The sequence below is a fragment of the Oncorhynchus mykiss genome, chromosome 12 (genome assembly GCF_057628025.1).
Source record: "Oncorhynchus mykiss isolate SJ-2025 chromosome 12, ASM5762802v1, whole genome shotgun sequence".
NCBI lineage: Eukaryota > Metazoa > Chordata > Actinopteri > Salmoniformes > Salmonidae > Oncorhynchus > Oncorhynchus mykiss.
Genome location: NC_143033.1, coordinates 82,524,075 through 82,546,304, shown reverse-complemented (window position 1 = coordinate 82,546,304; position 22,230 = coordinate 82,524,075). Strand labels below are relative to the sequence as shown.

At 42.1% G+C, this 22,230-nt stretch overlaps 1 protein-coding gene across 3 annotated transcripts; it reads right to left on the bottom strand.

Moving 5' to 3' along the window:
* Nucleotides 1-1,367: 1,367 nt before the first annotated feature.
* LOC110538535 (ras-related protein Rab-37) lies at nucleotides 1,368-21,297 on the bottom strand. Of its 3 annotated transcripts, none has more exons than XM_021625419.3 (9): nucleotides 20,997-21,297; nucleotides 14,689-14,799; nucleotides 5,203-5,244; nucleotides 4,242-4,308; nucleotides 4,095-4,147; nucleotides 3,670-3,735; nucleotides 3,094-3,150; nucleotides 2,762-2,838; nucleotides 1,368-2,560 (listed from the first exon to the last, which is right to left on the bottom strand). In XM_021625419.3, the coding sequence occupies exons 1-9, from the start codon at nucleotides 21,159-21,161 to the stop codon at nucleotides 2,452-2,454; spliced, it is 747 nt and encodes a 248-aa protein (XP_021481094.1). In that variant the 5' UTR covers nucleotides 21,162-21,297; the 3' UTR covers nucleotides 1,368-2,451. The 3 variants fall into 3 exon arrangements, with proteins under 3 accessions (XP_021481094.1, XP_021481095.1, XP_090049836.1); XM_021625420.3 differs by lacking the exons at nucleotides 14,689-14,799; nucleotides 20,997-21,297 and adding exons at nucleotides 9,217-9,327; nucleotides 12,860-13,481; XM_090193710.1 differs by lacking the exons at nucleotides 14,689-14,799; nucleotides 20,997-21,297 and adding an exon at nucleotides 12,860-13,429.
* Between the last annotated feature and the right edge of the window lie 933 nt (nucleotides 21,298-22,230).

The window sequence follows — 22,230 nt, the reverse complement described above, 5'->3', positions numbered from 1 at the left end:
TACGACAGAGCCTGGGCGCGAACCCAGGGACTCTGATGGCACAGCTGGCGCTGCAGTACAGCACCCTTAACCACTGCGCCACCCGGGAGGCCCCCTGCCTTTCAAAGCACTTCATGGCTACAGATGTGAGTGCAACGGGTCGTAGTCATTTAGGCAGGTTACTTTAGTGTTCTTGAGCACCTGCACTGTGGTGGTCTGCTTCAAACATTACAAATGCAGTCAGGGGCAGGTTGAAAATGCCAGTGAAAACACTTGCCAGTTGGTCAGCAAATGCTCGGAGTACACGTTCTGGTAATCCGTCCTTGTGAATGTTGAACGGTTTAAAGGTCTTACTCACATTAGCTACGAAGAGTGTGATCACACAGTAGTCCGGAACAGCTGATGCTCTCATGCATGCTTCAGTGTTGCTAGCCTCGAAGCAAGCATAGAAATAATTTAGCTCATCTGGTAGGCTTGTGTCACTGGGCAGCTCGCGGCTGTGCTTCCCTTTGTAGTCTGTAATCATTTGCAAGCCCTGCCACATCCGACTAGCATTGGAGCCAGTGTGGTATGATTAAATCTTAGTCCTGTATTGACGCTTTGCCTGTTTGATGGTTCATCGGAGGGCATAACAGGGTTTCTTATAAGTGTCTGGGAAGATGGATGGAGCCAAATACAGGACCATTCTGGAAGAAAACCTGATGGAGTCTGCAAAAGACCTGAGACTGGGACGGAGATTTGTCTTCCAACAAGACAATGATCCAAAACATAAAGCAAAATCTACAATGGAATGGTTCAAAAATAAACATATCCAGGTGTTAGAATGGCCAAGTCAAAGTCCAGACCTGAATCCAATCGAGAATCTGTGGAAAGAACTGAAAACTGCTGTTCACAAATGCTCTCCAGCCAACCTCACTGAGCTCGAGCTGTTTTGCAAGGAGGAATGGGAAAAAATGTCAGTCTCTCGATGTGCCAAACTGATAGAGACATACCCCAAGCGACTTACAGCTGTAATCGCAGCAATATTAACTTAAGGGGGCTGAATAATTTTGCACGCCCAATTTTTCAGTTTTTGATTTGTTAAAAAAGTTTTAAATATCCAATAAATGTCGTTCCACTTCATGATTGTGTCCCACTTGTTGTTGATTCTTCACAAAAAAATAGTTTTATATCTTTATGTTTGAAGCCTGAAATGTGTCAAAAGGTCGCAAAGTTCAAGGGGGCCGAATACTTTCGCAAGGCACTGTATATATATTATTTTGCTCTGAAAACTTGGGGGGGGGGGGGTCAAATAAAACCACCAGTGGGGAAACCCTGACCTATTTCCCCCTCCCCAGAGACTCAAAGAACAGATATACAAACACACACTGCAATAAAACACCACCATCTTCATTACAAAAAATAGTTTTTATATACTGTACGATAACAAAGCACTTTTCCATGGCACTTTGTGATCAATGTGACACCTCCACAGAGAGTGACAATAATTGTGACATCAAGCAAATTCAATAAGCAAACATTCATAATGAACCAAATACAAAGGAACATTTTACACAATGCAACCCATGAACAACCCATGTACAGTAGAGACACAACAACAACAATGTCCATTAATGATGACTGATAGAGGCTCCACAACAACAGTGTCTGAGGGAGCTCTCTCATTGGTGGATGGCACGTTTAAAAGCAAATCAAAACTCATGCTGGAACTGACCACCACCTCAATTAACATTTGACCACAACATTTCAGAAAATAATTTTAATTTGGAGTATAATTACAAAATGAATGTCATTAGACATATTTTAACCGGTAGAGGCCGCATCTGGGACACGCTGTGTATGACACCACAGTAGTAGAGGGTACTCCTCATACAACATGTATAATGGCATTTAGTCCTGAATAGAATGTGGTGAAACATATGAAGCCGTGAGCCCCAAAAAATCTGTATTTTATTCCAGCTAACATCTTTACTTAAAGTGATCAGATCATTTCTTCATTTCTTTGTAAATATGGCAATATTGGGGCAAGAAATTCCATTTCGATTTCCAATCCTTCCTTATGGCAATAATGAGTAAGGCTGACAGGCTGACAGGCTGCAGCATGTGATACACATGAACTAAATGATCTGAGCATGTTTCAAATATAATTTCACATTTTAAATACACTGGTAAAGGATTTCTATCCAACTGAAAACACTGACATGGTTTTTCTCCTGATCGGGGTAGAATGAGGGTTGTCTAGTTGCCATAGGCTTTCCAAGTAGGTGGTGAGCAGACCAGGTGCTCTCTTTTTCACAATGTGGTTGCTCTGCTCTTTTTGACTACTCGCTATCGGATGATGCTATTTTAGGGGGACTGTCTCTCTACTGCTCTATGTCTCTCTCTCTTTACCTCCCTCCGTAGATGTTTGTATCTCTCTCGCTCCTCTCTCACTGTGGCCTGGTGTGGTGTAACAGTTGGTGAGAGGTTCAGCTACATGTAGCCACCACAGCAGCCAGACTTCTGCTTCTCAGACGCAATGTAGTCGTGGATCTGGAACTTGGGCTCGTTGGGCTGCTGGGCAGCTCTGTGCTTCAACTCCCTGGCAGAGCGAGCGAGAGCGAGCGAGAGAGAGCAAGAGAGCGAGAGAGAGCGAGAGTGTGGGATGGAGCAGTGCAGAGCAGAGAAATTGAAAACATAAGGGAAAGAGAAGGAGAGATGAGGAACATAATTGGGCAATATGTCTTTGCCCTTTCACATACAGTGCAACTTTCATTTAGAAATAACATGAGTCGTGACTTACTTTGCTACAGCCAGGAAGGCCAGTTCTACGTTGACTCCAGTCTTGGCACTGGTCTCCATGAAAGGGACTCCATATTCCTGAAAAGTATCCAGGGCTTTTAATGGCACTACTCAAGTACACCACATTCATCGTATGAATGAACTCACTACCAAACACTCAGTGATACATCTCTCCATCACTTGAGGGAACATCAGTTCACAAGTACAGTATATAAATTCAACATTTCAAGCTTGTTTTCATTTCACAGTGCTGTACAGTTGCTTTTGAAGAGGCTACTTGGTGTTTTGTGGTAGGAGAGTGGAGCAAACCCTTAAGTGTGCCTTGTCTCTTACCTTGGCCAGCTTCTCTCCCTCCTCACGCTTGATGACCCTCTCTCCGGCCATGTCCGTCTGTTTGGGCAGAGCAGAGGAGAGTCATGGACACAACTAGTCCATTAGATCCAGAGAGGCACCACTACATCAGCCCACACAAGCCACAGCAGTTCCCAGGGCAGTCTCCAGGCTGCCTGAGTCTCTGACCACAGGACAAGCATTGCTCAGAGAGAGAAATGTTCCCGGTCTTGTTGCTCTCCCCAGCTCTGGGAATAAATTATGTCTGGGGGAACGTGACAGCAATGACCCAGTGTCTCTGTAGTAGCACCACCAGAGGGGGCACATGATCTATGGGTGCTGTTGAACTGGAGATGCCACCAGTTCTATTTGAAATCATCACAACACATGTAACATTCTAATTCAGCTTCAATATAAACTCAGAGGCTGAGACACTGTGTGCGTGCATGTGTAATTAGGCTACAAAGTCAATAGCAGAGACAAATATGTTTCTGTGTGTGTTGTGTTCTTATTGTTACTTTTGGTATGATGACTTCTCTTGGAACACTCTACAAAACCAAAAGGATGTATAGCTCACACCTTGTTGCCGAGCAACATGATGACCACATCCTTCTGAGCATACTCATGAATTTCAGTCAGCCAGGCCTATATGGGAGGGGGGGAGAGAGAGATTTAAAACGGAGATTAGTCAGTAAAAATGTCAGTGCTAAAGGAGATCCCCTCTACAAAAACGTAATACATTTCTCTGCTCTGCTGCTTTGGTAACAATTCTCCATTCTGCCATTCTGAGCTGCACTTCCTCTTATCCCCTAACCTTCGAAAACTTAAAAAATGGCTTCTTGGAAATGTCATGAAATGTCATTGTGGAGTTCACTTCAGTAATGTAATGTGGAGGCCATATATTACTTGGCATGTCAAATTAATTATGGGTTCTTCCTCTAAAAGGGGGCTTATGAGAAGACATGAGGAGATAAGAAGGAAGAGTGACATGACAGGTTTCTCACCCTGATGTTGTCAAAGGATGACTTGCTGGTGATGTCATAGAGCAGGAGGAGGGCTGAGGAGAGAAAGGCAGAGTCTCACACAGCCACGTGTTCTTAGCATTCTACAACACACACAACCAGGAAGTGTTTTAATAGAGCAGAGATTACCCTGTGCGTCTCTGTAGTAGGCGTGCGTGACACTGCGGAATCTCTCCTGTCCTGCAGTATCCCAGATCTGGGAGAAAGAGGTGAAACAAATTAATTATAACAATGTAATAAACCTGGAAAAGGGGACAATATCCCAACCAGCAGCAACCAATGAGCATGCAAGTCATAATGGTAAATACGTGAAATTAATTATCAATATATTTTTTTTTTATTTATATATATTTATTAATACATTAGAATAGTCAAGTGGCTTATTTATTTTACCAGGTAAGTTGATTGAGAACATATTCTCATTTACAGAACTGACCTGGGGAATAGTTACATGGAAGAGGAGGGGGATGAATGGGACAATTGGAAGATGGGGATGATTAGGTAGCCATGATGGTATGACGACCAGATTGGGAATTTAGCCAGGACACTGAGGTTAATACCCCTAATCTTACGATAAGTGGCATGTGATCTTTAGTGACCACAGAGAGTCAGAAGACACCCGTTTAACATCCCATCCAAAAGACGGCACCCTACACAGGGCAACGTCCCCAATCACTGCCCTGGAATCTTTTTGTTTTAGACCAGAGGAAAGAGTGCCTCCTACTGGCCCTCCAACACCACTTCCAGCAGCATCTGGTCTCCCATCCATGGTCCAACCAGGACCAACCCTGCTTAGCTTCAGAGGCAAGCCAGCATTGGGATGCAGGGTGGTGTGCTGCTCAGACAAAACCCACCGAAGGCATTTAAATGTTTGGCACCTCTAAGCCAGCATTGTCAATAAAACAGGATATGATAACAACGTATTTGCAATAGATAAGCTACATAGGGACACTTGCGTGTTGACCACATACACCACTGCCCACTGTGTAATATTATGATACTGACTGTGGTTTAATGAATTAGACTGGTAGGGATAGGATCACAGGAATAGTGGCATCAATGTTGGGTGTAAAGGTCCCTGCTCTCTCACCTGGAGTTTGACCTTCGCGTTGTCCACCGTCACAACTTTATTCTGAGGAGAGGAAACAGTTAACCACAGGACTGTCTATGGGGGTCTTTTTGCATAATAGAGACACTCATACAAAACAATCACAGGTATTTAAATATTAAGAAGCTTCAGAAAGCAAGAATATTCTAAAGAACAAACAGACCGGAAATGGCACAGCATGCTGTATAGCAGTGGCGACCCGTCATTCAGTGCAGGTGGGCCTGTGAGCCCCACCTTTTTTGCAAAACATAAATAAATAAATATATATGTATATTCTGTTTTTTGGGGGGGCTTGCCTGTTTTGCATGTTATTTTGGCATTGATGTGTCACATAACAGTTTGCAAACAGTGTAAAAAAATAAAATAATAATAATAATATATATCTCATTGAGTTAATAAAGCTGCATATAAACAGGCAGCTCTAAAATGCAGGTGTTTCAGCCTAGCTCAGTGCTTTATGTGGTGGTGGGGCAGGCCAGCAGAAAATAGGAGCATTGCACTGTGATTGGCTCAGTGTTCTGTCACTCATAGGGACACACTGTCACCCACCTTTAGTAAGAACAGACATCAAGAATGTGAGCCCTTTGGGTTCTGCCATAGACTTAGACTAGAAGTGCCCTTCCAAGAAGGCTCAAGGTCATTGGCCACAGATAAAATGACGTCAAATAATGTTATATCTACAGTAGCTTTGATCGGACTGATCATGTCAACATCTTACTTTCAAAGTCTTAGCTAGCAGTCATCATCAGTTGTCATCAAGTCGACAATCTACTGGCAAATCCTTTTTAATCCTTGTCATATGAAGAGAAATAATTAAGAGAAATTATAGATAAAACGTATCGGTGCTCATCGGCCATTGGACGTAAAGATTACACAACAAGTTGGAAATCGCAAATTCAACAAGGAGTCGTTTGGAAGGAATCAGTGGCTGACTGCAAGCGTTGCAAAGAAACCACTAACGTTAGCCTGCTATTCAATGGAGTGGCAGTACCCTCCACCCCCAGTTCCCACCATAAATCCAGAGAATGACAAAGTTTGATGACAAAATTTGCGCCACCTTCACAAGGTGAGTCCAAAAATGTATTCTATGCTGCCGCATAAATGATGTAATATGCAAGGGAAACATGTATACTGTAGCTAAGAAAGTAATACTAAGTGTTTAATGTGTAGTAACCTGTTAGTAACCCATGTGCTTCACCATAATAATTTGCTGTATTTTCACCAACGCGGTATTGTAAACACATCATTCGTGGCCCGGTGTGTGCTTGTTTAGCTATTGTTTTGTACAGCTTTCACCCAAACGGCATTCAATGTGCCTCACCCTAATAATTTGGTCTACTTTCACCTCTTAATTTCGCCTACTGTTCAAACTTGGTGGTGCACATATAGCCTATAACCTGTTTTGGAGAACTGTAATCATTGAATGTTGTAAAAGCTTTCATTGTCTGTTTATATGTCCCCTTTTTTAAATCCTACGGTTCTGACTTGGTGTACAGGGAGTACACTGTAAGAATGGCCCATGTTCTGAATTCTGTCGCTGTACATTTCAAAAGAACTGAACAAATAGTTATATTGACTACGTCTGTCGTCGCTTGCTCATAAACATCTTAATCTGAATTACGGATTGCCCCTTATGCCATAGTTTGTACATCTCATTTGTCAGTAGAAACCACATTTGTTTAAGCAAGACAGCCATGTCTTTTTTAAAGGCAGTAAATGAGGCTGAATGAAGTGTTTTGCTGCCAGACAAGGCTCTCCGCTGAAAGCCAGGTGTAACAGTGGTAAGGTGTTGGGACTCTGCTGTTGGGACAGCTTTATGTAGGCCCTAACAGTTTGTGGGCACCGTTTGTCACCGTTATAGTGCAATTCATGTAGTGTTTAGTGTTGTGTTATGGCTTTGATGGCATGCATCCCACTTTTTTTTTGGGGGGGGGGGGGGGTACCAAGATTTACATGCTAAAATCGCCACTGCTATATAGACTCATACAGACAACATGAAAACTAAGAGGAGCTTCAGAGGCCGGCAAAGAAAGCCAATTGCTACACCCACCCCACAGAGGTCCTGGAATTAGACTTAATTGCACAATAGTGAGAAAGAAGACTGGCAAAATAACAACCCACTCCCCCGCTAATTTCCTGTGGCTGTCAGGGACACCATGTGATTTCCTGTATAGGCAGGATTCTAAAATAGTCATGAGTGAAAAAAAGAATATTAGCTACAGATATGGATTAGTGAAAAACATATCTTGTGAAAGGTGCTCTTCAAGACAATATAGAAGGAATATGGAAGATTGAGGAGGAATAAGATGCTTCCAAGTGAAAAACATATATTGTGAAAAATGCTCTTTGAGGGAGTATAGAAAGAATATGGAAGATTGAGAAGGAATAAGATGCCTAAGTGATGTGAAATGATGTGTCCCTTCTAAACTAAGTCCCAAATATGTACATACACCCACCCACCCACACATACACTCACAAACAAACCCAATGATACACATTCTAAAGGTCAACCAATAACAGCTTGTTGTAAGGTCAGTCGGCTGTGTAGGTGTCATTATTATGCAGGTAACTGAACCAGTTAACCTCAACCTGGCCTTTTAAACTTCCTGTTTGTATTTCAGGGGAAAACAGGAGGAAAGTCACTAAGTGAAAACATGACACAAGCAACAATGTTGAAATGAAGGAAGTGAACGCTACAAATCACTTCCTCTAAGCTAACCTCATTACTCCACTATCAGTACCCGGGTACTGTCAAGCCCCTGCCTTTCCTGTGAGCACACTGTGACAGACACACACTCTCTCTGAAGTGAGTCCAATCTTCTAAAATGGGCCCTCTCAATGGGAGTCACCACCCATTGAGACGTCCACCTTGGCCAAACGGACATGGTCCAACCCCTGCATTAGTTGCCATGGGTTTCCATTTTTCCCTCTAATTATTACGCAGATTGACAAGCCCGCATGCTGAGTAACTGCTACAAGGAAGCAGGGCCAAAATAGCCCTGCCACGTTAGAGCTAGTCACAGCAGTCTTCCCATCCACACAGGGTATTGACTGGTATAGCTGGAGGCTCAGCAAGGAACATATTGACTGATCCTGTATCAGTCTCAAAATCATCTCACCTTATAATCTTCTGTTCCATACAGATGCAATGCAAGTAGCCGTGGTGGTCACTGCACACAACTCATTGTTATAATGCACTTATTTATGAATCTCATGAATAGTTATTACCTGTTGCACAAGCATGGAGAAAATAATCTCCATTTGTCTACATAAACGCTCCACACATCCCTATCCATGTTGTACTCCCATCCCAGGCAGTCCTAATGTCTACACCATCAACACAGAGTGGTAATACAGTACTCTGCCTTAATGCAACATCATTTCCTCCACAACCGCCTTTTTACCAGCCATTAGATAGAGTGTTTTCTTTGGAGGGGGAGCGGGACCAAATCCACTGGTGCAAGAGTCTTTCTTTCTGTCCATATTCTCTCTCTTTTTGTCCATATTCTCTCTCTTTTTCCATCTCTCACTCATTTTCTCTATCTTTTTCTCTCTGTCTCTCCAGCAGCTGGTTGGTAGCTATGGAAATCTGTCCTCCACATGAGAGCTGCTTGTGACAGAGCATCGTTTGTGGGGGTAACAAAGTACAGCTCCTCCAGGCTGAAAACAATGATTCTGGAGCCATATGTGGTACAGTAGCAGAAGTGCTCTATGGACTTGACTGATTTGTGAAAGGGTTTGTACATTTTGAGCCATCACTGCATGAAAACACTTTAAAGTGGTTATTGGATTTACAGATTTAACTGAAATAGGATGGGAAAATATTTTATGTATGGATTCTTCAACATTCTAGCGTTTATCTTGTAAATAGACAATTTAGAAATGAGAAAGAACAGATAGAAACAGCAGACATAATGTATACATTATGAATGTATAGACACAAAGAACCTTCCAACCCTGAGTTGACCCCACTGAGTCTACTGACATCTCTCTCACCCTAAAGTCTATTCCCACGGTGGCTATGAAGTTGCCTCCCAAAAAGGCCCCGTCTTTAAAGCGCACCAGCACACACGTCTTCCCCACCGCAGAGTCTCCCAGCAGCATCACCTAGAGAGGCATCACAGCCAGAGGTCAGAGAGAAGGATTAGGGGTCATACCTGGGCCCAACACACTGACATCAACCCTCACATGACCAGAAGAATGGTAATAACTCCAAACAAGCTTTCACTGAACAATGTTTGGTCTTAAGAGATGAATCGTAGAGTTCAACTGGTTCATATGCAAATGACTTTCTGAAAGTCATCTGTTGATTATTTCATGATGCTGTGCATTCATGAGAAGTGAAAATTATAAAACTAGAATTTCACGACATCATGATGACTAGTGTTGTTAAGTGTCAAAGCACTGACTCATGATCCTACTGCAAAATGTTCTTGTTGTTTTAGCCTCATCTGAACTTCCTGGTTATTTATTGGGCGCCTGGTTAAGTTTGGATATTTTATCCATCCGTTGATTTCATCTTTATAAGGTTGTAGACTAAATGATGTGGTTGATGTGTGGGACTTACCCTTATTAATTTCAACATGAGTAGTGTTCTGCAGTAAAACAGCTGAGTGGATATGTATGAGAGATCATATTTGCACAAACCATCATGGGACTGATGTGAAACTACTTGACTATGTGAATGACCTGTTGTACTTCTGCTTGGTCTAGTCCATTAACCACTCCTGATTCTGATCAATCCCCAAACGCTCATGATTAAAAGTACAATGTAACAATATGCACCTTTACTGTAATTACATTTTAAATACAATAACATGGACTTTTCCCCCTAAGATTTTCAGAGAAATGTACTATTACGTGGTATGCAGTTAACCTGTATTACCAAGTGCTATATTCTTCCTTGAGCCAATATTTAGATATCACTAAGAATGGGAGGACTGAATAGAGTGATTCATATCAAATTAACCTGTGTCACATTGGATACATTATCCAGTTGTGTAAAGTACTACTTAAGTAGTTTTTGGGGGCATCTGTACTTTACTTTACTATTTATATTTTTGCCAATTTTTACTTCACTACATTCCTAAAGAAAATAATGTACTTTTTACTCCATACATTTTCCGATACATTTTGATAGGTAAATGGTCCAATTCACACACTTATCAAGAGAACATCACCGGTCATCCAAACTGCCTCTGATCTGTAGGACTCACTAAACACAAATGCTTAATTTGTAAATTATATCTGAGTGTTGGAGTGCGCCCCTGGCTATCCGTCAATAAAAAATAAAAACATTTAATTGTGTCCTCCCTCTGGTTTATACTTTTACTTTTGATACTTAAGAATCAAAAGTAAATGGAATTGCTCAAATGTACTTAAGTATATTTAAAACCAAATACTTTTAGACTTTTACTTCAGATGTATTTTACTGAGTGACTTTCACTTTTACTTGAGTCATTTTCTATTAAGGTATCTTTACTTTTACTCAAGTATGACTGTTGAGTACTTTTTCCACCACTGATATTATCCATAAGGGAGGGGTGAAATTGGTGTGCACTTGTGTGGCAAGGCACATAATTGATACTGGTGTGGTAATTAAGAGCAATGTAAACAGAATAGAAGCTTGCCACAATGATAACAGCTGTTCTTATTCCATGTGGTATATTGTGCTGCATTAAGGGGAAACTTCACAAAAGCAAGGGCTACCCTCTTAAAAAAAGGGGCTATCTAGAACCTAAAAGGGTTCTTTGGCTGTCCCGATTGGAGAATCCTATGAAGAAACCTTGTTGGTTCCAGGTAGACCCGTTTTGGGTTCCATGTAAACTCAGCAAAAAATGAAAATGTCCCTTTTTCAGGACCCTGTCTTTCAAAAATAATTAGTAAAAATGCAAATAACTTTGCAGATCTTCATTGTAAAGGGTTTAAACACTGTTTCCCATACTTGTTCAATTAACCATAAACAATTAATGACCATGCACCTGTGGAACGGTCGTTAAGACACTAACAGCTTACAGACGGCGAGCAATTAAGGTCACAGTTATGAAAACTTAGGACACTAAAGAGGCCTTCATACTGACTCTGAAAAACACCAAAAGAAAGATGCTCAGGGTCCCTGCTCATCTGCGTGAACGTGTCTTAGGCATGCTGCAAGGAGGCATGAGGACTGCAGATGTGGCCAGGGCAATAAATTGCAATGTCCGTACTGTGAGACGCCTAAGACAGCGCTACAGGGAGACAGGGTGGACAGCTGATTGTCCTCGCAGTGGCAGACCACGTGTAACAACACCTGCACAGGATCGGTACATCCGAACATCACACCTGCGGGACAGGTAAAGGATGGCAACAACAACTGCCCGAGTTACACCAGGAACGCACAATCCCTCCATCAGTGCACAGACTGTCCCCAATAGGCTTAGAGAGGCTGGACTGAGGGCTTGTAGGCCTGTTGTAAGGCAGGTCCTCACCAGACATTACTGGAAACAAAGTCTCCTTGGGCACAAATCCACCGTCGCTGGACCAGACAGAACTGGCAAAAAGTGCTCTTCACTGACGAGTTGTGGTTTTGTCTCACCAGGGGTGATGGTCGGATTCACGTTTATCGTCAAAGGAATGAGCATTACACCGAGGCCTGTACTCTGGAGTGGGATCGATTTGGAGGTGGAGGGTCCGTCATGGTCTGGGGCGGTGTGTCACAGCATCATCGGACTGAGCTTGTTGTCATTGCAGGCAATCTCAACGCTGTGCGTTACAGGGAAGACATCCTCCTCCCTCATGTGGTACCATTCCTGCAGGCTCATCCTGACATAACCCTCCAGCATGACAATGCCACCAGCCATACTGCTTGTTCTGTGCGTAATTTCCTGCAAGATAGGAATGTCAGTGTTCTACTATGGCCAGCGGAGAGCCCGGATCTCAATCCCATTGAGCACGTCTGGAACCTGTTGGATCGGAGGGTGAGGGCTAGGGCCATTCCCCCCAGAAATGTCCGGGAACTTCCAGGTGCCTTGGTGGAAGAGTGGGGTAACATCTCAAGAACTGGCAAATCTGGTGCAGTCCATGAGGAGGAGATGCACTGCGGTACTTAATGCAGCTGGTGGCCACACCAGATACTGACTGTTACTTTTGATTTTGACCCCCACTTTGTTCAGGGACACAATTCCATTTCTGTTAGTCACAGGTCAGTGGAACTTGTTCAGTTTATGTCTCAGTTGTTGATTCTTATATTCAAACAAATATTTACACATGTTAAGTTTGCTGAAAATAAACACAGTTGACAGTGAGGACGTTTATTTTTTTTGCTGAGTTTAGAACCTTTTCCACAGAGGGTTCTACATGGAACAAAATAGGGTATCACCTGGAACAAAAAAGGGGTTCTTCTATGAGGACAGACTTTTTTTTATTTATAAGAGTGTACTGGTGTGCAGAGTAGACAGGCTACTGTATTTTAATAGATTTTCCTTAATTTGTTTGAGAGATGGACACCTGTACCACCAGTGAAGCGTCTCAATTAGGCTACAGTCAATATTAATACCAGCAGGCAGCGCCATAACATGATCATAAGCATAATACTGTTAAGGACATAATAAACATAGCCTAATAATATATATCCCAATAATAAGAATAGCCTAATACAGACCTTGAAGGCAATATCAAAATACTCGCAAACCGAGGCGCATCTCTCCAACACATATTTTGATGTTCCATTTTTAGTCTCTTTATCCTTCAAGGATGCCTTCTTTGTGGACATCGCAATGACTATCACAGTATCACCGAAATCTGTCAGCGCGCCGCGCGATGTTCCTCCCGAGATGCCAGTTACTCAAAACCAGTTAAGACGAGCAATGAGTCCATCGGCAGTCATTTAGCGATGTCCAAAACCACCCAGCGCTTTCTGAGAACAATTTATTGACGCTGAGTCGTGGTTAAAACTTAAAGGGGGATTCTCTTGAGGACGCGGCTACATTCGTGGAGAAAATATGATCGATATGCGGAAACATTTCTCATTTATGCAGAACGTTGGAACGGATCCGCATCATTCTTTACGCGTTGGCAGATGAAACGACGTTGCTATTGTCATTTGTCCAATGAAGATAATGTTATTTAGGCCTATGAAATGAGGCCGTTTTTTGTCATTTTCATAAATGAAAACAACTAGGTCTTCAAACGAGCCACGGACGCAACAGGCAGTGATGGCACGAGTTATTAGTCACAGGTGGTACTGAACTCGTTGATCATGAAAGAGGAGGAGTTCAGCGAACGAAAAAAAAACGTCTGTCAACATGTTGCTACTGAAAAATACACTTTTCGGTTTCAATCCTAATGATATTCCAGTGATTTCAGAATTCTGAAAAATTCCTACAATTGAATCCACAACATGTCAGGTAGGTGGGCTTTCCTCACCAATGTCTACTTTTCAAAGGATGTTTGTAGCCTTGAGAAAATACACTATAAACAGACAGTGTTCATATGAGAATCTCATTTTCTTTCACTTAATTGACATGACATAATGTCAAAAATGTTCTCCTAATTGCCAAGCCATGTATGATCATGTGGATGGATACCAGCTGAATCTTTGACTAAGAGTTTGTCTCCCCCCAGTGTTCAAAAGAGAGAGACGAGCAAAAGAGATGTTTGTGGGTGTATCTCTCTCTAGCTCCATCACTTCACATTACAGACAGTTGTGGGCTCAGACAGACAGACAAACAGGCAGACAGAAAGACTGGAGAACCTTGCTTAATCTTCTATCCAAAGGTTTCTGCAAGTGCCACCAAACCTTTTTATTCCCACAGCATTTTCGTCACAACCTCTTACTGTATGACAAATCATTTTTCGTATCTCCAAGGTAAGCAGCTTTGTGTGTCCGTTTTCTGCATTGCTTTTGTGTGGCTTATATGCCTTCAGACAAACAAAGCCTTCGTCATCACTGTCTGTCACATCACGAAACAGTCAGGTCTATTTCTGAAAATAGCATCACCCTGAGCTTTATATCTTTTACAGTCCCGTTCTTTCTTTCTTTCTTTCTTTCTTTCTTTCTTTCTTTCTTTCTTTCTTTCTTTCTTTCTTTCTTTCTTTTCTTTCTTTCTTTCTTTCTTTCTTTCTTTCTTTCATTTTCTCTGTGAATGGAAGCCCACCATACATCACCACAGTGATAATGTAGACTGTATATGCAGACAATCAATCACTCCAGTTCACATTCACAACAGTGAGTGATACATCTGTGAAACACAGCTATCCATCAGGGAACAGACCAACTGGTGCAACATTAACTGTAATCATACAGCCGCTATCTAGCAACACCCAACTGTGTGCTAAAGATCATTATGATTGGCACCTCAGACAACAGCATTCAGGGACCCTGGAAGGGAAGACACTTGTTGTCCCATCAATCCCAGTAACAAAGTGATCTGGTCCTTCATGGTCACTTGTCCCCTATGTCTCATGGCAGACAATAACGCAGAGACTCACCGTGAAGCCGATGCCCACAGTGGCAGAGAAGGAGCCGGGTATGAACTTGCCTTGGTCATACTGGACCAGCAGAGAGGTCTTCCCCACGCCGCTGTCTCCCACCATGATGGTCTGTGGATAGCAAGAAGAACAGAGAGCAGGTTAGCCACATCACACCACTACACAGCACTACACAGCACAGCACTACACAGAACAGCATAGTGCACTCTTATAAAAAGGGTTCTCAGGCTGCCCCCATAGCATAACCCTTTTTGGTTCCACGAAGAACCATTTTGGAACCATTTTTTGTAGAACACTCCGTGGAAAGGGTCCTACGTGGAACCCAAAAGGGTTCTACCTGGAACCAAAAAGGGTTCTTCAAATGGTTCTCCTATGGGGACAGCCGAAAAATCATTTTACTTTCTAGATAGCAACTTTTTTTAGCACAGTACAGAACAGCACAGCACACTGCTCATCTATAGGCCTGTACAATGAGTGGGTGTAGCGTACCCTACTGTATATGTGCATCTGTTGCTTAAAGTGCGGAACATGCCCTTGCCTGATGCCATATAATGTGTGTAATATAATGTGATGCTATGAAGGTCAGTTGGGTAAATACCCGGCGGGAGGAGGGAAATGGCAGTGGATGAGTCTGAATGTACCAGGGATATAAGGCAGCTGCAGCCTGAGCATCATGTCAGCCATGGCTACTTGGATTCAAGACGATGCTCTCTGTGCCCCAAAGGGAGCATTAAGAGATCTCTCCTTGCCCACTCAACTGAAAAACCTCTTGCTCAATGACACACAGCACAGACAAACACGCATCAGCAGGCTACACACACACACACACACACAGTGGTGTAGTAGAGAGTATACGCAGGTATACGGTGTATACCCACTTATTTTTCAGTGGGCCTTGTGTACACTCCCTTCTTAATCCCCACGATGCATATCAAAGTAGTGTAGTGGAGGTATATGCTGTATCAATAAATAAGTCTGATGGAACAGATCTGAATGTTTTGCTTAAAATGTTGATAAACTATTATTTCTTTACATTTTAGGCACAGCAATGTGCACACGGCGGTAGGCCTATATTTAGAAAGAGGGGAGATCTAAAGATGTAACAACTATCATGGGTTGCTAATATGACTAGGATAATACCTTTGGCTGCTAGACAATGAAAGAAAGCTTAAAGAAAACCAATAGAACAGGAGTACGCATAAGAGGAAGTCTTTAGAAAAGAATTACCTCTAGGTTTCTATGGTGGGATTTTGGCTATATAGGCTACTTTGAAGAAAGTAAGACGTGCCTCGTAATATAAAGTGATATCAGAATGATATCATGATTTATTTACATAAATTATTGCCATTTGTTTTGCGATCTCCATCTTGTGCTATATGTGCTACAGAAACACCACTAACCAAACAACAGTGCTAGGTGCCTGCACACTTGAATTAAAGGGTATCTACACAAACAAATCTAAATGTCTTACTCGGTTGACATCCTCATTTATCTTTCAATAGTAGGCCTACTATTAGCCTACTTGCACAGTACAGATTGGGTACCTGACTGTGAAAGACCAATATGGGATTGATAATTTTAGGTCAGTCAGAGTGTATGTCACTGTTTCTCATATAATTTTTCACACAGGGTGCCTTTCCTTCACTGGCCAGGACGTTTGGGAAAAGTTTGGCAAAATTAGAGTATACCCACTTCTCCAGGCACCTCTGCACACACACACATGGAGAGAGAGAGAGAGAGAGAGAGTCCTCTTATACGATAGGAATGATTTCCCATTGCTGTGGGTCATGCTTCATCCCAACGGGGATCTGCTGTTGATTTGAGAGGGGAGCATTGCACGTGGGCATCAATAAGGCCCTGTTGCTATGGTTATCAGGTTGGTGGCTGGCGTTGTGTGGCTAGCCTGGGGCTCCGTGGCAGCAGTCAGCAGACGCTCTTCGCCTCTTTTGTTGACATTTATCACCTCCCAGCAGGCGGCCCCACTGCCTCTTATCTGCTGGCTCATAGAGCCTCACAGCCCACTCAGCTCTCCAACACTAATCACTCACATCCCTTTCTCAACTTTCTCATTTTTTAGGCCTCAGAAAGAAAATGTTCATTTCTTCATTACTGTCTCACCAGATATGGTAGATTTAGCTAAAATACATTATTTCTATTCTTCACCCAGATTAACTCTTTCTCTTCCTACAGAATACTGTCTGGAGACTGGACTAGATATACAGTGCCTTGCGAAAGTATTCGGCCCCCTTGAACTTTGCGACCTTTTGCCACATTTCAGGCTTCAAACATAAAGATATAAAACTGTATTTTTTTGTGAAGAATCAACAACAAGTGGGACACAATCATGAAGTGGAACGAGATTTATTGGATATTTCAAACTTTTTTAACAAATCAAAAACTGAAAAATTGGGCGTGCAAAATTATTCAGCCCCCTTAAGTTAATACTTTGTAGCGCCACCTTTTGCTGCGATTACAGCTGTAAGTCGCTTGGGGTATGTCTCTATCAGTTTGGCACATCGAGAGACTGACATTTTTTCCCATTCCTCCTTGCAAAACAGCTCGAGCTCAGTGAGGTTGGATGGAGAGCATTTGTGAACAGCAGTTTTCAGTTCTTTCCACAGATTCTCGATTGGATTCAGGTCTGGACTTTGACTTGGCCATTCTAACACCTGGATATGTTTATTTTTTAACCATTCCATTGTAGATTTTGCTTTATGTTTTGGATCATTGTCTTGTTGGAAGACAAATCTCCGTCCCAGTCTCAGGTCTTTTGCAGACTCCATCAGACTCCATCATTCTTCCAGAATGGTCCTGTATTTGGCTCCATCCATCTTCCCATCAATTTTAACCATCTTCCCTGTCCCTGCTGAAGAAAAGCAGGCCCAAACCATGATGCTGCCACCACCATGTTTGACAGTGTGTTCAGGGTGATGAGCTGTGTTGCTTTTACGCCAAACATTGCATTGTTGCCAAAAAGTTACATTTTGGTTTCATCTGACCAGAGCACCTTCTTCCACATGTTTGGTGTGTCTCCCAGGTGGCTTGTGGCAAACTTTAAACAACACTTTTTATGGATATCTTTAAGAAATGGCTTTCTTCTTGCCACTCTTCCATAAAGGCCAGATTTGTGCAATATATGACTGATTGTTGTCCTATGGACAGAGTCTCCCACCTCAGCTGTAGATCTCTGCAGTTCATCCAGAGTGATCATGGGCCTCTTGGCTGCATCTCTGATCAGTCTTCTCCTTGTATGAGCTGAAAGTTTAGAGGGACGGCAAGGGCTTGGTAGATTTGCAGTGGTCTGATACTCCTTCCATTTCAATATTATCGCTTGCACAGTGCTCCTTGGGATGTTTAAAGCTTGGGAAATCTTTTTGTATCCAAATCCAGCTTTAAACTTCTTCACAACAGTATCTCGGACCTGCCTGGTGTGTTTCTTGTTCTTCATGATGCTCTCTGTGCTTTTAACGGACCTCTGAGACTATCACAGTGCAGGTGCATTTATACGGAGACTTGATTACACACAGGTGGATTGTATTTATCATCATTAGTCATTTAGGTCAACATTGGATCATTCAGAGATCCTCACTGAACTTCTGGAGAGAGTTTGCTGCACTGAAAGTAAAGGGGCTGAATCATTTTGCACGCCCAATTTTTCGTTTTTTGATTTGTTAAAAAAGTTTGAAATATCCAATAAATGTCGTTCCACTTCATGATTGTGTCCCACTTGTTGTTGATTCTTCACAAAAAAATACAGTTTTATATCTTTATGTTTGAAGCCTGAAATGTGGCAGAAGGTCGCAAAGTTCAAGGGGGCTGAATACTTTCGCAAGGCACTGTAAGTGCTGACATTAGTGTTGACCTTTTCAAATCTGGGATTGAAAATATCAGATCGATTTAAAATCTCAAATCATCCAATAGACCTTTTGAAGCGACTTTAAAATGCACTTATAGAAAGCTTTGGAATAACGTGCCATAACATTTCTTTGTATTTTCAAGTTTTATATTTTATTAAAGGTTAATTGTGGGGGTGGATGCTTAGGAAATGATAGCATTCATGGATACACGGTCACAACACCAACAACAGTCTGACGCAGACTTGCGGCTTCGTCTGATGACGCATGAAGCACAAACACACACAGTGGGTGTACCCTGTGTGAAGGCCTGAGCAACCAGAAGCCACTGTCAACCAACTACATTACTATTTATTGTCATCCTCATCCAACTTTAATGTCTGTATGTGGGGGGGCAACAGGGGGTGGGGAGAGTTTGGGAAAATGTAGAGGAAGTGGGGGTGTAGCATACCACAGGGGGCAGGGGAGCAATGTTTTTACCATAGCAACACACAAGCTCTCGTAGTAAGAGAGTACCAACTCCCCCCTGAGTTGTTTTAGTTAATCAGGCATGACCCCCTAACCCTGTCCGTGTACTCCGTTTCTTCCAACAACCAATGAGCAACTCAGCCGTAATTCCAGCTGCATATTGAAGGTAGAGATTGGTGACAGGCCAGTCTCTGTGGCAAAACATTTATTTTTTATGTAACCTTTATTTAACTGACAGGAGTGGCAAGGAGTGGAATGATAGATAAACAGACTGGTACCCAGACTAATAACCCCCACAGATGTCTCACAATTAACTAAGTCAAAATCAAACTATAAGGCTATGTGATTCTGTCAACCTAGAGGAAACACCCATCTCCCAGCACATCTCTCTCTTTCTAATATAGCAAAAGCTTGTTGTTTTCCTTCAGTTAATGAGAATCTACCTCTGGGGATGTCCTCATACCCCCACTGAGTCATTACGCTGCATTGTTTGTGAAAGTAACACAGAGGGTAAATGGAAACATTCAACATAAGCACTTTCTGTTCCTACACTGGAATATTCTCAGTCAGTTGGCGTGCGGGCTGGATTTATCTAGCTGCTTTGGGGAATGGAGTTGTTATAGAATGATCAAATTATTAGCATAACACTTGATGCCTATGGATAAATAATATATACTTTCTATTAATTTAAATACTTGCCCTAAAAATAAAGTGTTATGAAAAAGTATGAAGTTAATATTAGATGCTGCTTACTAAAGCAATTTACCCCAACAATGTTGATGAGTATAAGTGGGTGTATTGTGAAAAAATGTGGCATTAAAGTGAATTTGGTCTCCAACTGTAAAGGAATAACATGCCCCAAGTCTCATCTTTCTTTCATGACATTTCCGCCCATCTACTTCCACCACACACCCACATATTTCCTGAGGTAAAAAAAAGTCATTAAAGATGCAAATTTCTCTAGAATAACTTAACGTTGGCATCAGTGCTAATGTCCTAAAAAGCAGCCTTGGTCTTTAACAGGAAGATGTTCTATCAAGGCTATGAGATTACACATAGGAAGCAACAGAGAACATACAGGAAGCATACATATCAGGGTTGGGGTCAATTTCCTTTTAATTCCAGTCAATTCAGAAAGTAAACCATATTCCAATTCTAATACCACATTTTTCTAATTGAAAAGCATTGAAGAGAATTGGAATTTGTATTTATGCGTACTTCCTGAATTGACTGGAATTGAAATGGAATTGACCCCAACCATGATACATATCCCTTCAATTTCCAAGTGTCCTCACATGAAGTACAAATAAAAATGCAGTCAATAATGACAAAGTATACATCCTATGAGTAGGCACTTGCTGGTGTATGTGTGTTGCTGTGGCTCACAAAAACAAAGGGGGAGCAGTTCAACCATACATTCCACGTTAGAAAGTGATAGTCAGGTTACATTTTCATGATGCAACCTGGAGGACAAAGTTCTATCTTTTTTTTATCCCATTGCCATTGGACATGTACAGCTGTCAGCCTGGCTGTCCAGGGCCCCTGAAACCTGGCAGGTGCTGATTCAGGTGAGAGAGATGAATGAAGTCATGGAAGCTGGCAAAGGGAATGGGTTCTCCACAAGCAGTCAACCCACACTGCGATGTCCCTGCAATGCGCAACCATTCCAAATTGCTTACCTACATAGTCCAACTTTGATATTATTACCTCTACATTACACATACAACTGAAATATCCACTCAAGTAGAATGCTGACGCTTGTAGGACCTCCCATGTCACATAATGAAGGCATTGTTCACGCAGACAGAAAAGTTTACTTGTATACTATTACACACTTAAATATTAAAATATATATTTATAAAAGAGTACAATTTAAAAGGTAGATTCTGTATAGAGATAGACTTCCCCAGTAGAATTGGCAAATTTAGCATATCTTATGTAAGTTAGCCTAAGTTAAGTGAAGTTGTGAAAAAGTAGCCTAATCACCTTGTGCATTAGGTCCTCGTTATAGGGGAAAGTGATCTCGAGGGGAGTCAGGCAGTCCTCTGTATCCGTGTCCACCGCAGATGACCCATAGGCACTGTCCGAGTGAAGCGCCTCGCCCTGGTCAACACATTCCATTTCAGGGGTATTCTCCATAATGATATCCATCTTCTTTTTTTGTTCCTATAGAATCTTTTTGTCAAGGCACGAGTTGAGAAGCTTTATTTTTTTTAATAAGCAGAGCTTTTAGACACGTCGCCGCAATAACTTTATCTCCCTTCCCCGCTCTCTCTCGTTTGCTGTCGCTCTTCTCTACACTCACTCTCCTTGTCTAAATCCCTTGCACTTGCAGGTTTGATACTGATGCTCCTGGCAAGAACTATAGCCACCTAGGGGGATCATTTCCGCAGAGTCGAATAAAAATTTAAAGCAAAGCGCTCCTACTGGAAGCGGACACGGAGGTGTACTATAGTATTTATGAAACTATGTCAACTGTGTGCGTTGAAGTGGAGGACGTGCATTGTGTTCAGCACCATGGTGAGCGCCTTTCTTCAAACGCAAATCATCACGTGTCTTCTCTTTGGGATTACTGTGAATTAGCTATATACTTTTGAGGGATGGATGAGGCATATTTTGAGTCCTATCCTAAACCTGCTTTTAAACTAGTAATTGTGGCCGAAATATTGTATATCAATAACTAATTTCACACGTGAACACACACGACCCCTTAACGATTATTGATACTATCCAGCCTCTCAGAGCAATGGGAACCTGTTAAAATAATCCCATAAAGCACTGATATTACTCACTAGCAGAATACATTTCATTCAGCTATTTGAATTCAATAAACTAGTCAAAAACGAAATACCCCAAAAAAGCAAGACTGGACAAGATCTGATTTTTTTTATTTTTATTGTGCCACCAGTCAACCTGTTGCCATGTTTTACCAGAGGCGTTCTGTGATTGGCCAGCACTCCCCTCTCCAGTCCAGCACTGTCATGCCTCAGTCAGGGAGCCAGTGCCACTATGTCATCATCATCAGAGTGAGTCATGAGTGGGCTGTGGGGTGATACAGCGTGGACGGAAGTGACATTGAACGAAGTGTGATGTGTCCAAAAAAATAATAATATAAGTGGTTCTCAATAGTTTGACAGAGGAGTTGATATTGAATGGATGGACATATATATTTCTCAAAGACTAAAATATGAATAACCTATTCCCTTTACACTAAACGGTG